This window comes from Tupaia chinensis, unplaced genomic scaffold, assembly GCF_000334495.1.
Source record: "Tupaia chinensis unplaced genomic scaffold, TupChi_1.0 Scaffold144346_1, whole genome shotgun sequence".
NCBI lineage: Eukaryota > Metazoa > Chordata > Mammalia > Scandentia > Tupaiidae > Tupaia > Tupaia belangeri.
Genome location: NW_006204205.1, coordinates 1,449,399 through 1,464,290, shown reverse-complemented (window position 1 = coordinate 1,464,290; position 14,892 = coordinate 1,449,399). Strand labels below are relative to the sequence as shown.

The 14,892-nt window shown below is 38.6% G+C and overlaps 1 protein-coding gene and 1 pseudogene across 1 annotated transcript in view; one reads left to right on the top strand and one right to left on the bottom strand.

Annotated features, from left to right (window-relative positions):
• Positions 1-14,281, top strand: part of SEC24A (SEC24 homolog A, COPII component) — a 94,371-nt gene extending 80,090 nt beyond the window's left edge. Inside the window, exons 19-23 of the mRNA XM_006166853.3 lie at positions 1,887-2,024; positions 5,877-5,981; positions 6,441-6,533; positions 10,091-10,194; positions 11,043-14,281. Of these exons, the coding sequence (XP_006166915.1) occupies positions 1,887-2,024; positions 5,877-5,981; positions 6,441-6,533; positions 10,091-10,194; positions 11,043-11,157 (555 nt within the window). The 3' untranslated portion in view covers positions 11,158-14,281. The remainder of the gene's footprint in view (positions 1-1,886; positions 2,025-5,876; positions 5,982-6,440; positions 6,534-10,090; positions 10,195-11,042) is intronic.
• Positions 8,977-9,866, bottom strand: LOC102471132 (ubiquitin-conjugating enzyme E2 D4 pseudogene; annotated as a pseudogene).
• Positions 14,282-14,892: the final 611 nt, after the last annotated feature.

The following is a 14,892-nucleotide window of genomic DNA, read 5'->3' as shown; positions in this document are numbered from 1 at the left end:
TCCTGGACCTGGTGGCTTAAACTCACACTGGGTGCGTGTGCGTGTGTACCCAAGATCCCAAGAGGAGAATGAAGGAGAAGGAATTACAACGTGGCCATCCCCTCGAGGGGAGAGGAGCGGTTTCCTTGCTTTCTGTCTCTCTTTCTGGCAAGCACACACGCCCTGTTTAAAAAAAAAAAAAAAGATTCAGTATTCTTAGTGTAGTTGTTAAGACACTGGACTTCCACATGGCTGACTGAGGTTTGGGTCCCGCCTGGCAGCTTACTTTCTTATTTTCCCTCTCTTTTTATCTCTCTCTGTTCTAATTAAAAATAAATAAATAGGGACCAGCAAATGGTGTAATGGTTATGTCTCTGGACTCCCACATAGTTGACCACAGTTTGAATCCTGGACCGAGCAGCTTAAAACACGCTGGGCGCATGTGTGTGTGTGCACGTGCCCAAAATTCTGAGAGGAAAATGGAGAAGGGATTGAGGCATACCCATCCTTCCTGGTGTGGGGGGTGATTTCTTGCTTTCGTTCTCTCTCTACCTCTCCACCGAGCTCATGCACCCTGTGGAAAAATCTCTCTAAAAAAAGATATAATTAATTAATTTACTAATGGATAAATAAAATGAAATAAATCTGTTTTTAAAATTTCATTATTCTTCACAAAGCTAATGTATCAGTTAAATCTCATAATTGCTTATTAACTCTATTCCAGTAAACAGCTGTCTTTTATTTGTGTTATTGTTTTTTCCTCAGTGGTTTATGAACCGTTTTAATTTCTCTAACCTTGGGGTGAAAAATGAAAGCCACTATTAATCATCTCCCAGCATTTATAGAATACTTAATGGATATCTTTTTTCCTTTTAAGTTTGTTTATTTACTTCTTCCATGAGAGACAGACAAACACCCCTAAATTGATCCATCCCCAGCTAGCGTGGATTACGTGCACACGTGGGTGTGCCCAGTGCACAGGGAGATCTCAGGACACAGACCCATGTGGGGTCAGCATCTCAGCATTGAGCTAACAAGTGCCACCACAGTGGGGCTCAGTGGCTATCTTTTTTGATCCTTCACTTGCTTTATTTTGTTATCTGTAGTATAAAACTTCATCCTTCCTAATGTTGCTTAGGTTGTGACTTCATTGTTACTCTTTGGTAGATACAATGTTTTGATCTATTTTACTGATTTGGAGAACAAACACTAGAGAGATACAATAATGTGCCATGGTCAATTAATTTTTTACAACTTTTAGGTGGGGCCTTAGCCACAATTTAATAGATGTGTATGACTTCTTTTTTTTTTTTTAAGGTTTTTTGCTATAGGGCGCGTGCGCTCGCCAGACAGAGAGAGACATAGAGACAGAAAGCGAGAAATCTCCCACCGGGGGGATGGTCACGCCACAATCCCTTCTCCTCCATTCTCCTCTCGGGATCTTGGGCACGCATGCACACGCGCCTGGCGTGAGTTTTAAGCCACCGGGTCCGGGACGTGAACCGCGGTTGACTACGTGGGAGTCCAGCGATATAGCCATTACGCCAACTGCTGGTTCCCATGTGTATGACTTCTAAAAGATATTTTTGGGGCTGGCAGGTGGTGGGATGGTTAAGGGCATTGGACTCCCACATGGTCTAACACAGTTTGAGTCCTGGACCTGGCAGCTTGCTTTCTCACTTTCTCTCTCTCTCTCCTCCCTCTCTCTCTGTCCTTCTCTGGTCAAATTTAAATAAATAAATAAAGTTAAATAAAATAATTCTTTTTTAAAAAAGATGTTTTTAAAGGTGTAATTAGCAGGAAATATACAGATTTTGTCTGAAAATATTTTTTAACAAATGACATTTACAAATTTATATACTTTTTAATACCTGTTTTTGGGGATGTGGGGTTACTTCTTGCTACAGAAATCATTCCAGACCGGAACAAATGCACGTCTAGATGAACGCATTTTTGCTATGTGTCAAGTGAAAAATCAGCCTTTGGTTTACCTTATGCTCACAACTCATCCCAGCTTGTATAGAGTTGACAATCTCTCAGATGAGGTAAGAATGTTTCTTTCTTTATAGCTTTTACTTGGAGGTTTATAAGCCTAATCATATTCAACCCAGGACAGAAATTAGGAAGAATTTGTTACTGGAAGCTTTATGTTTTATCTCTTTGCCAGATCTATGTTAAGAAATTTTGGTTTACGGAAACTCTTGAAAATAGTGCCCTATTTAAGTTTTCTAAGACAGACCCTTAGAGCATATCTAAAAAATGAATAGGTGATCACATTGACCAGAGCAACCTATTATTTATTTATTTAAACAAATTAATCTGAAAATAATAGCCTGAGAATAAAATTATATGTGAACATCCCAGGTCCAGTGTTTAATGTAACAGTGTCCTTGAATTAAACAAAAAAAATTTATCTAAGTTGTAACATTATTTGTTCTCAATAAGAAATTTACCAGAGTGGGACCAGCAGATGGCGTAGTGGTTACCTCACTGAACACCCACGTGGCCAACTGCGATTCAAGGCCTGGACCTGGTGGCTTCAAACTCATGCCAACCCCATATATATGCCTACCCACAATCCTGAGAGAAGAATGAAGAAGGGATTGCAGTGTGGCCATTCCCCCTCGGGGGTGATTTCTTGTTTTCTGTCTGTAGTAACACATGCGCCTCCAAAAAAGAAAAATTTACCATAGTCATAGTCACAAGCATAACAAGGTTAAATCTTAACCTTTCTAAAATTATGATCGAGTTAAAATATATACACTGAAAGTAATGTTTTGGGGGCCTGAAGGTGGCATGGTGGTTAAGGCACTGGACTCTACCACCACATAGCCAACCATGGTTCGAGTCCCAGACCTTGCATGCTTTCTCATTTTCTCTCTTTCTCTCTCTCCCTCTCTCTCTTTGGTCAGATTAAAAGCTAATAATAATAAATTGGGGCTGTCAGGTGGTGTGGTGGTTGAGGTGCTGGACTCCCACATGGCTGACCATGATTCGAGTCCTGAACCTGGCAGCTTGCCTTCTCACTTTCCCTTTTCCTCTCTGTCTCTCTCTGGTCAAAATAAATAATAACAAATGAAATGAAATAAATAATTCTTTGAAAAAATAATAATAAATAAAAATTTTAAAGAATTATTTTATTTAACTTTATTCATTTATTTATTTTAATTTGACCAAAGAGGGACAGAGTGATTTTTAAAGAAAGTGATGTTTTGGGACCAGCAGTTAGCGTAATGGCTATGTCGCTGGACTCCCACGTAGTCGACCGCGGTTCGAGTCCCGGACCCGGTGGCTTAAACTCACACCGGGCGCGTGTGCGTACGTGCCCAAGATCCCGAGAGGAGAATGGAGGAGAAGGGATTGCGGCGTGGCCATCCCCCCTGGGGGGTGATTTCCTGCTTTCTATCTCTCTGTCTCTCTCTGTCTGTCTGGCGAGCGCACGCGCCCTATAGCAAAAACCTCTCACAAAAAAAAAAAAAAAAAAAAAAAAAGAAAGTGATGTTTTGATTTAAACTTTGAATGTTTAAAGAATTTAATGTATTTTTTTTTCATATATAAAAGAGAAAATGCTGATGAAATTTGAGGTAATATTTTAGCAAATGTAAACTGTTGATAAAGTAATTTATATTACTAAACTATTAGTTCCATATTAATGCTGTTTGACAAGTTCGATTAGCTGGGCTTATTACTTTTTCTCACATTAAAAAATAACAAATGACTGGGACCAGCAGGTGGTGTGGTGGTTAAGGTGCTGGACACTCCCACATGGTCCACCATGGTTCGACTCCCAGACCTGGAGGCTTGCTTTCTCACTTTCTCTCCCTCTCTCTCTGTCTCTCTCTGGTCAAATTAAAATAAATGAATGAATAAATAAAATGTTTTTTAAAAAATGACATAAAAATATAAATGTATCATTTTGTATGTCTATAATACGGAAACCTCCAAAAGGAAGAAAAGGAAAAAAACATCACTTGTAATACTCCCATCTAAAGACAAGTGCTATTAACGTATCAGTGAGTTATTTTATCAGGACTCTAGATTTGTTTGTATGTATTTTCAGACAACAGCAATTATACTCGATTATAAATAAGAATCTTATGTTTTTTGCTCTAATAAATAAATGCGAGTTGAAGAAAATTATTAAAATCTCATTTGTGTTAGGATTTTTTTCCTTTTCAGGATATGCACATGACTCAAGCCAAATAATCAGATCCAGTCAGAGCCAATTTGGAAAATTTAATTTGACCAGAGAGAGACAGAGCGAGAGAGAGAGAGAAAGTGAGGAAGCAAGCTACCAGGTCCAAGACTTGAACCGTGGTCAGCCACATGACAGTTCAACACCATTAACCACCATGCTACCTGCTGGTCCCTTCTTTCACTTTTTACTTTGTTTTTTTCCCTGTAGGGTGCATGAACTCACCAGAGACTGATGGGGGTTTGGAAGTCCTTCATTCTGGGAGGGTGGCCATGCTACAATCCCTTTTTCTCCATTCTCCTCTCAAGATTTTGGGCACACACCCCCACATGCCCGGCATGATTTTCAAGCCACAGGGTTGGGGACACAAAGCACTCAAGTCGGCCGTGTAAGATGCAGCTGCCATAACCTTTGTGCTACATGCTTGGCACCCTCTCACACTTTTAAAATTTCTATGTTGCAAAGATTTTAAATTTAGATATAAGTTGTAAATACAGTTCAGAAAGACTATATCCCTCACTCAGTTTTCCCTAATGTTAAATTTTTACCTAAGCACAGTAGGTGTGTAAAAACCAGGAAGTCAGCCTTGGTACATTATTGTTAAGTAAATTCCTGGCTTTACTTGGATTTTGCTAATGCTCATTATCTGTTCAGAATACAGCATGGTATTTATTTTATTCATTGTTTTCCTCTCCCCTTTCCCTCTTTCCTCTCCATTGCATTAATTTTGAAAACAATAGGGACCAGCAGTTAGCGTAATGGCTATGTCGCTGGACTCCCACATGGTCGACTGCGGTTCGAGTCCCAGACTCGGTGGCTTGAACTCACACCGGGCGCGTGTGCATGCATGCCCAAGATCCCAAGAGGAGAATGGAGGAGAAGGGATTGTGGCATGGCTATCCCCCCAGGGGGTGATTTCTCACTTTCTGTCTCTCTGTCTCTCTCTGTCTGTCTGGCGAGCGCACGCGCCCTATAGCAAAAACTTCTCCAAAAGAAAAAAAAAGAAAAAAATTTTGAAAACAATAGTTAAATCAGAAGTTAGATTGGATTTCATCTTCTTTATATTTAAATATGAATAATTAGGGTCGGCAGGTGGCATAGTGGTTGAGGTGCTGAACTCCCACATGGCTAACCACAGTTCAAGTCTCAGACCTGGTGGCTTGCTTTCTCACTCCTCCCACTCTCCCTGTCTGTCTCTGGTCAAATTAAAAATATATTTATAAATAAATGAAATAATTTTTTAAAAAGTTAATAAATTCAGGGACCAGCAGTTGGTGTAATGGCTATGACACTGGACTCCCATGTAGTCGACTGTGATTCAAGTCCTGGGCCTGGTGGCTTAAACTCACACCAGGCACATGTGCATGCGTGCCCAAGATCCCAAGAGGAGAATGGAGGAGAAGGGATTGCAGCATGGCCATTCCCCAGGGTGGGGGTGGAGTGACTTCTCGCTTTTTGTCTCTCTGTCTCTCTTTCTATTGAGCACACATGCCCTATCGCAAAAATCTCTCAAAAAAATTTTAATAAATTTGAGAACTATGAATAATTATAATTTACCTAAATTAGGTTCCAATTCTTAGAGGTAACATTCATTACGCCAACTGCTGGTCCCAGAGGTAACATTCATTTAATTTTGTTGTTTAATTGTGACTCCATATTACTTCCATCTTTAGGAGCTTTAATCTTTCACTTCATTCCTCAGGGAGCGCTTAACATCAATGATAGAACCATACCTCAGCCTCCTATTCTTCAGCTTTCAGTGGAAAAACTGAGCAGAGATGGAGCGTTCCTCCTGGATGCAGGCTCTGTGAGTGGTTTATCTTATCCTGACCGTTCTCATTGCATCCTGCTATACCTTCTTAGCGTTTGGCTTCATTCCTCTTGATATTCTCTTCCTGAACAGATTATATGTTCCTTCTGCTTCCACAGCCTCCTTGTTTCATTCTGAGCATAAAATGTCTCCTCATGGTAAATGCGAATTATTATTCCTTTAGTTGAAGGCTGTATAAGCTCATTCAATACACTCAGCCCATTTTCCCCTCTGTCTCATTGAGAGACATCTGGCATGGGTACGACCCCACAGTAAGGATGCAGTCAAAGGCTGTCTCAGCATCTGCTACCCAACCCAAGCCCCACCGCAAGGGGGGACCTGTGGCAGTGCTGGTACATTGACCTTTCGACCTTTTAAAAAATGCTCAGTAGTAAAGGTGAGTCAATACACGCACTATTATGCCACCTCTCCAAATAATTTTATTCTTGTTTCCAGATACTGATGCTTTGGGTTGGAAAAAATTGTACACAGAATTTTCTCAGCCAGGTTCTAGGAGTCCAAAACTACGCCTCAATTCCACAGACTATGGTAAGACTTGTTTATTTATTTATTTTTTAAAAATTGGTTTTTATTTACTTATTTATTTTGAGAGATTTTTGTTGTAAGGTGAGTGCAGCAGAGACAGAGACAGAGAGACAGAAAGTGAGAAATCACCCTCCAAAGGGGATGGCCACGCCACAGTCCCTTCTCCATATTCCTCTTGGGATTTGGAACATGCACGCACATGTGCCTGGCGTGTGTTTCAAACTGCCGGGATCTGGGACTCAAACTACAGTTGACCACGTGAGAGTCCAGCGCCTTAACCACTACACCACCTGTTGGCCCTAACACTCTTACTATAGCAATTATAGTATACTTAAAGGGCATTTCAAATATGGCAAAAACATGAACAGCCTATTTTGAAATCAGAAAATACTACTAAAAATTTTTCTATAAAAGAAAATACCTCCACAGGTTGTTTCTCTTCTAACTAGAATACTCATTTTCTGTTTTGCTGTTTTTCATTAGCTTACTTTTGCTTCATTGACTTTTCTGTTTTAATTTGTCTAAGCCAGTATTTTCTAGAGAAAGCAATGGATTTAATTAATGACAAAAAAAATTGTTCTCTGCAAATGGTGTTAATTGACGCACTGGTACATCTAGCAAGTAGGTGGCCAGTGTCAGTTGGATCAATATTGATTAGTAACTCTGTGGACAGGTCACTAAAAAACCTCATTTGTAAAATAAGAATACACTTACTGGGGCCGGCAGGTGATGTAGTGGTTGAGGCACTGGATTCTAATATGGCTGACTGTGGTTCGAGTCCCGGACTTCGTGGTTTGCTCTTTGATTTTCCCTTTTTCTCTGTCTCTCTTATCAAATTGGATACTAGTGATAATAAATAAAATTAAATAAATAATTCTTTAAAAATTAAAAAAAACGACAATACTCTTTCTTAGAGGAGAAGAGTAATTAAAATAATATATAAGATGGCCCTTATTAAACTACATAGTTTAGTTTTGAATTATAAAGTTAAAATTAATTATAGTAGATGGTCTATTTAATGTCATATTTTTTCAGTTCCTACTATCAGTTTGTATCCATCTTTGAAATACATATTTCATCACTTTCATAGTGCTGGATCTTCATATTGACAGTTTTTGTGACTCTATTAATTGAAGTCATTAGGGGATTCATGTATTCAAAAGACATATATAGGGGTGACCGGCAGGTGGCACAGTGGTTAAGGTGCTGGACTCTCACAGGCTGACTACAGTTCAAGTCTCAGACCTGGCAGCTTGCTTTTTCACTTTCCCTTTGTCTCCTTCTGTCTCTCTCTGGTCAAATTTGAAATGATAATAATAATAACAAATATTAAAAAATAATAATAATAATAATTCTTTAAGAGAAAAAACGAACATGTATGGGGGGCCAGGAGGTAGTGTAATAGTTAAGAGCACTGGACTCCCACATGGTCGACCATAATTCGAGTCCCAGACATGGTAGCTTACTTTCTCACTTTCTCTTTCTCTCTCTCTCTCTCTGGTCAAATTAAAAAGAATAATAACAAATTAAAAAGTTAAAAATAATTATTTTTTTAAAAATGAAGGCATATGGGGGGCTGGTAGGTGGCGTGATGGTTAAGAGCATTGGACTCCTGAGACCAGCAGTTAGCGTAATGGCTATGTCACTGGACTTCCACCTAGTCTCCCCCGGGGTGGCTTGCTTTCTCACTTTCCTTCTCTCAATCTGGTCAAATGAAACTAAATGAATAATGAATAAATTAAAATAATTCTTAAAAAGAAAAAAAGAGTGAAAGCAAGAAAGCAAGCTGCCAGGTCTGAGACTTGAACTGTGTTGGCCATGTGGGGTGTCCAGTGCTCCAGTCACCATGCCACCAGTCACCATGCCACAATGTCCTTTTAAAGATTTTTTTTTTTTTTTTTTTTAGAATTATGAGTGAATTGCATTTTTATGTTAAGAGTCTTTCCTACCTTGTGTTCTGTTCTATGAATGGTTTACATATTTGCACTTGGCGTAAGATCCTGGCAGGAGGAGGCGGGATGGTGAAAACCTCATTACAGAGAAGCATGTAACCCAAGTCTATCTGGGTCTCTTAATTGTGCTCTTGCTCCTAGAGACAATTGTCTCTCATGGGGCATGACATGCTTCATATTCCAATATTCCTACTTGCCATTCTTACTTGCCTTGAGGAATAAAGGCTAGCATATTGCCCTGTCAAGGAGGACCTATGGGGATAATGGTCTCATCTCCCAGACCAGATGAGCTGAGACTGCTGGGGATGTGCTTATGTGCAGATGGGGTATGAGGAGAGCCCAGGGCAGCCCTGAATTTAACAGCCAGAGGGCATGTGACGAGGGAGTGGACTGAGACCCCACATGGTGCCATGGTAGGCAGTGGCACTGCTTGAGGCTAGGCAGGGACACATGCATGGCCCAGTGCCCAAAAGACAAGCAGATGAGCTGCTAGAGAGGGACAGATTCCAGTGTAATCAGGGAGACTGCAGAACTTGACAACTCAAGGCTGACTGGGCACCAGTGGTGTGATGTCGTCAAAACCACAGTGGCTGAGTGTGATGCCAGCACGATCCAGCTCAAGAGAGCAGGCAGCCAGCATTCACGTAGCGAACAGATGACACTCTGTAAGTGGCTGGCCACAGCTCAGAGCCTAATGGAAGACCTCTCCCTGGCCAGCTCTGTGACGTGTCTCCCAGGAAGCCCCTGAGGCACTCACATGGTGTGTCTCTGTGTCCACTCTCTTGCTAGCCTGTTGTCCTTCTCTCTGTCAGCCTTGTAGGTATGGGCTATCTCTGGCACCAGAGGGTCTTCAGGGTTGGGGTCGCAGAGCAGGGAGCAGACAGACAGGAGTTTGACATGATCAGTGCTAGCGACCACTGGGACTGCAGGATGTCAAGGCAGATACTTCCATTGGTGTTGGTATTGGGGTGGTAAATTTTGGTTGTGAATGCAACCTTTGGGGGCTTGAAAGGGTAATCCGTAGGGAAGTGGATGGCCAGGAAGAACACACCTTGGTAAGGACTGTCATTGATCATCACCCACAGGTCCCGTGGAACACTGGGCAGATGGGTCCCTCTGTAGGTCGGCTAATTCCTCCTGGATCCATTTCAGGGCCAACCTGCCCAGCAGTGGGGCTGCTCGGCTTCCCTTTTTCTAGATTTTTACTACAAAATTATGGTCCCTGACCAAGTAGCATTGCCATTACCTGGGAGTTTGTTAGGAAGGTAGGATCTAAGGCCCCTCCCCAGACTTCCTAAATCACTGTCTGCAGTTCAGCAAGATAACTAGGTAACTCATATGTATGTTAAAATTTGGGAAGTACTAAGGGCCGGCAGGTGGTATGGTGGTTGAGGGTGCTGGACTCCCTCATGGCTGACTGAGGTTCGTGTCCCAGAACTGGTGGCTTACTTTCTCACTTTCTCTCTCTCCCTCCCACCCCACCCTCGGTCAAATTAAAATAAATAAATAAAGTTAAATAAAATAATTCTTTAAAAAATTTGAGAAGTGCTATAGACCAAACAGATAAATTGTTAGAACAACTTGGATCTCACTCATTTTCTTTAACAGACAAACCTTCCAGAACTTGATACAGCAGAGTCTGCCAGAACAATAGCTTTTATCTCCTGGCTTAGAGAGCAGAGACCGTTTTTCCCAATACTTTATGTAATAAGGTAAGTCAATTTTTTTCATTTTCTATTAACAGTAATGAAACACTTTGTTGGCCTTGCAAGGATCTGTTTTGAATCATAGGTATATATGTGACCTAATGCTTAAACAGCCTTTCATAAGAACAAAGGAAAAATAGGGCCAGCCTGTGGCCTAGTGAGCAAGGGAACCAGATCCCACATGGTCAACTGAGTGACTCGAAGCCCAACCTGGGTGTCTTGCAAAACACTCCAGGCACATGCCTAAAAATCACCAACAGATGAACCAGCAGGTGGCGTGGTGGCTAGAGCACTGGACTCCCACATGGCTTACCATCATTTGAATACCAGACCTGGAAGCTTAAAATAACATGCCAGGCACTTGTGCATGTGTGCCCAGATTCCCAAAAGGAGGGAGAAATGGAGGAAAAGGGATTATGACATGACCATTCCCTATGGGGGAGTGCTTTCTTCCTTTCCCTCTCCTCTCATTGTCTGTCTGGCAAGCACATCTTTCCTCTAGCAGAAATATTAAAAAAAAAAAAAGAAGAAGAAGAAGAAGAACTCTCAATAAAAGTAAATAGTACAAAATTATACTTTATATCCAGTAATTAGAATTATTAATCCTTTAATGAACTTGTTAATAAAAAGCTTAGCCCTTTATTCTAATTGCGCTATAAACTTCTTCCCCTAAACAACATGACGCTTATATAACCAACCAAATAGTCTTAGAGAAAGCCTTTAGAAGTACTATTTGTATGGTAAATGTTATGTTGGTTTTCAGAGTAAGTCAAAAGCCTGTAACAAACCCATTGTTTATTTTACTATTACATCTTATCTAATGTGTCTAAATGTTTTTGCCTTTTATTCCTAAGGGATGAGAGTCCAATGAAAGCAGTCTTCCTTCAAAGCATGGTAGAAGACAGAACGGAATCTGCATTATCATATTATGAATTCCTTTTGCATATACAGCAACAAGTGAATAAATGAACAAATTATACTTGGTTATTTCTAAAGAAAGTCACAATAATACAGAATACCTAGGAGTGTGTAATTCCTTCCTTTTCTGTTAAGTTTGTGGACTAATGTGATTTAAAAAAAAAAGATACTCTCACTGTGATTTCTTTCAACAAACTATAGCAAATAAAGGACCACAGCAGAGAATCAAACATGCAATTCTGAAATACTGTATTTTTCAAATTATATCTATGTATGACTGAATACCTTTTTTCCTTTGCTGCCAATTATGTTATGGATTGAAATAAGACAATATTGCAGAGACAAAGTACATTTTGTAAAATAAAGATTTCTGTGTTTCACATGTATATTTCTCATTTTTTTATTTTTCTCAATTTTGGCTGCTACATTTAAAACCTCTCAAGACTAAGTGTTGCAGGGAAGTTAAAATCCATTGAAAATAATCTCTTTAAAATAAAAAAATTTAGAAGTAAATAGAATGTAGGAAAAAAAAAACAGAATTTCTTCTCCACATATTGTTTTATTTGTTTGTTTTTCAAGGAAGGAAAAGGATCATCACGTTGACTAAAACTAGGGTAAACTAACTCTCGTCTAGCTTGAGAAGAATATGAAGTAATGCGTTCAAGCTTTAAAATCTGTCAGTATTTTTCAATACTTGAAGAACAAAGTCACTTTGATTAGAAGTGACAGCTGTCATTAAGTCGTTTTCTGCATATACTATTTTATTCCACAGTGAAAGAATTTGAGCTGTGTTCATAAATATACTGGGACTGGCAATGATAATAGGGAGATGAGAAGTTTTAGTCATTTCCATCATTTAGGTGGGTTTTTGTGTGGTACCTCTTTGCTCTGTGATATATAATAAATGTTTTTTTGGTGAAATGAAGATGAATGAAAGAAAGGAAAGTTTCTTAAATGGTATCTCCAATGCAACAATTATGTTTTTCTAAGAGTTTAATAATTAAGTTGGAATCTACTCTTAAGAAATATTTATTCTTGGATATATTAAAACCTATTCAAGCATGAATGCTACTGTTTAATTTGGTGGCTATTAAGATTATACTAATCCTGGGACCAGCAGATGGCGTAATGGTTAAGTCACTGTACTCCCACGTAGGCAACTGCGGTTCAAGTCCTGGACCTGGCAGCTTGCTTTCTCACTTTCTCGCTCTTGCTCTGTCCCTCTCTGGTCAAATTAAAATAAATAAATAAGCTTAAAAAAAATTACACAAATCCTATATATTGAAGTTATGAAAGAAAACTTGATTTCTGAACATGTTCGAGACTTTTTTTTTCCAGCTAGAGAAATATAGTCAAAACTTTTGAGTAAATTTTGTTTACAAATAGGTAAATTATACATCTGTATATTTAAAGTGCTGTGATAAATATCTTTAAAAGAATTTGACTCCGTTTTCACAGATTCATCTTGTCTTGAATGAACTTAACAGATGTTCATGTGTAATATTCGATGAACAGATTTTTGAGTTTTTTTCTGTTTTAATGGTTAAAAAATATGTTTACAATCTTGGTCTTCTATGATCACCAATGAAATAGTAACTTTCAGGTTTACATCAATATGAACTGACTTTAACTGAGTTCTTTGAGATAGGGAAGAAGCCAAGTCCCTTTAGAATATACTTTATATTTAGAACTACTGCTTGACATCTGGATCAAAAAAATTATGTTTAATAAAAATTCCACCTCCCTTAAGCAGTGTTAAGATTTGTTTTCAGTGTGCAAGTGGTACATTGAACTGGAAGTTTTCTTGAAAGCTGCTTCATTTATTAGGAAGCAATTTTCAGATTATAGCAAATTAGAATAAATTTATATTTATCCCTTTTTTTTAAAGAAACAGAATCAGTATGCCCTGATGTTTCTTAAAATAGCTATCATGTTCTTCATGTGATTTCAAATGTTGATATTTGCAGGTCCTAATACTGGGTTATCAGAAAAGTCATGATGCACTTTTGCATAGAAAAACATGAAAAAAGTACGGCATGACTTTTCCAGTGACCCAATAATAGTGAAGAATCATCCAGAAGGAAACATTTGTGCTTTAGGGATAATCTTCCTTGTGCCTCACTACATCCCTCAATGGGTATGACTCATTATTTACCACACACTTTATTAGTAATTTCACAAATTCATTTTTTTCATTTACTTTAAACATTATTTTAGCTATTATGTAACATGTGCAATCCAGATTAATTTTATAGCAGGTCATAAAAAACATAACTAGTTGGGATTCACAATATTTCTTCATTACTCTAAATAATAAGAGAATGAATGAATCTTTTGGGGGGATATCAATATAAAGTAATTATTTTTTGCAATATGAATGTGTTTTTAGTTTAGTTTTTTTGTTTGGTTTTGGGTTTTGTTTTTTTTTTTTTTAACAGTAGGGCACTACCTGCTGTATCATCTGGTATTACTTTTTAATGTAAAGCAACTAATATTTACACTATGCCATATTTTTTTTACCGTAGTTATAAATTATGAAAGATCCTTGAATTTTTTACAGCTCTACAACTACTAAAGTAACAGACAAGGGCAATCTTGGTATTTAAATCTGAGCATGGCAGTTCTATCATAAAAAGTACTCTATTTTTCTAATTTCTAGGATTTTTTAAATAACATTTCTGTAAGACTGACATACTAATATTCACTCAAGCAGTACCGTTTATTTTAGTTTGCATATATTTTCATCATTTTTAATTTAATGTATTGAGTCTAATAGACTGTTCTGCAATAATTAGAATAAGAAATTTATTTCTTCTAATCAAAGATGCATAACAGCTATTATCTAGGGGACCACCAAATGTGATTTCAAGATTTTGTTAACTATTACAAATATAATCCTTATATAGAAATTTTAATTTTGTAAAGTAGTGTATAATATTGTAACATTCAATTCTTGTTCTCAGATTCAAATATGTATTGATCTTCAATGTGCTGTCTTAAATCTTGCTTCTCTGAAAGTTTAGAGACAAGATTTGTCTTCCTTTTTACAGTTTGTAATTTTCACTGTTTTATTCCTGTTTAAAAAGAAAAGTCATTTGTAACCCATGCAAACAATTGTTTGATCTGTGCTAACTTATCAATTTGGCTATTCAATAAAGTGAATTGAAAGAGCTTACATACAGTGAGTACTTATTCAATGTGATAAGAACAGGGGCCATTACCTCTTCTGCAGGTGGTGTGGTGGTTAAGGAACTGCATCCTACATGGCCAACTTCAGAGTTTGAGTCCTGGACCTGACCCTGCAGCTTGAAAATCATGCTGGGGGCCAGCAGGTGGCATAGTTGGTAAGGTACTGGATTCCCACATGGACAACTAAGGTTCAAGTCCCAGACATTTTGGCTTGCTCTCTCACTTTCACTTTCTCTCCCTCTCTGTCTGTCTCTGGTCAAATTAAAGAATAATAACAAATGGAATTAAGTAAATAAATAATACTGGACCAGCAGTTGGCATAATGGCTATGTTGCTGGACTGCTATGGAGTCGACCGCGGTTCAAGTCCTGGACCCGGTGGCTTAAACTCACGCCCGGCACATGTGCGTGTGTGCCCAAGATCCCAAGAGGAGAATGGAGGAGAAGGGATTGCAGGGTGACCATCTTGGGGGAGGACAATTTCTCTCTTTCTGTCTCTCTCTCTTTCTGGCGAGCACACACACCCTATAGCAAAAACCTCTCCAAAAATAAATAAATAATACTTTTTTTAAAAGAAAATAAAGTCATGCCGGGTGAT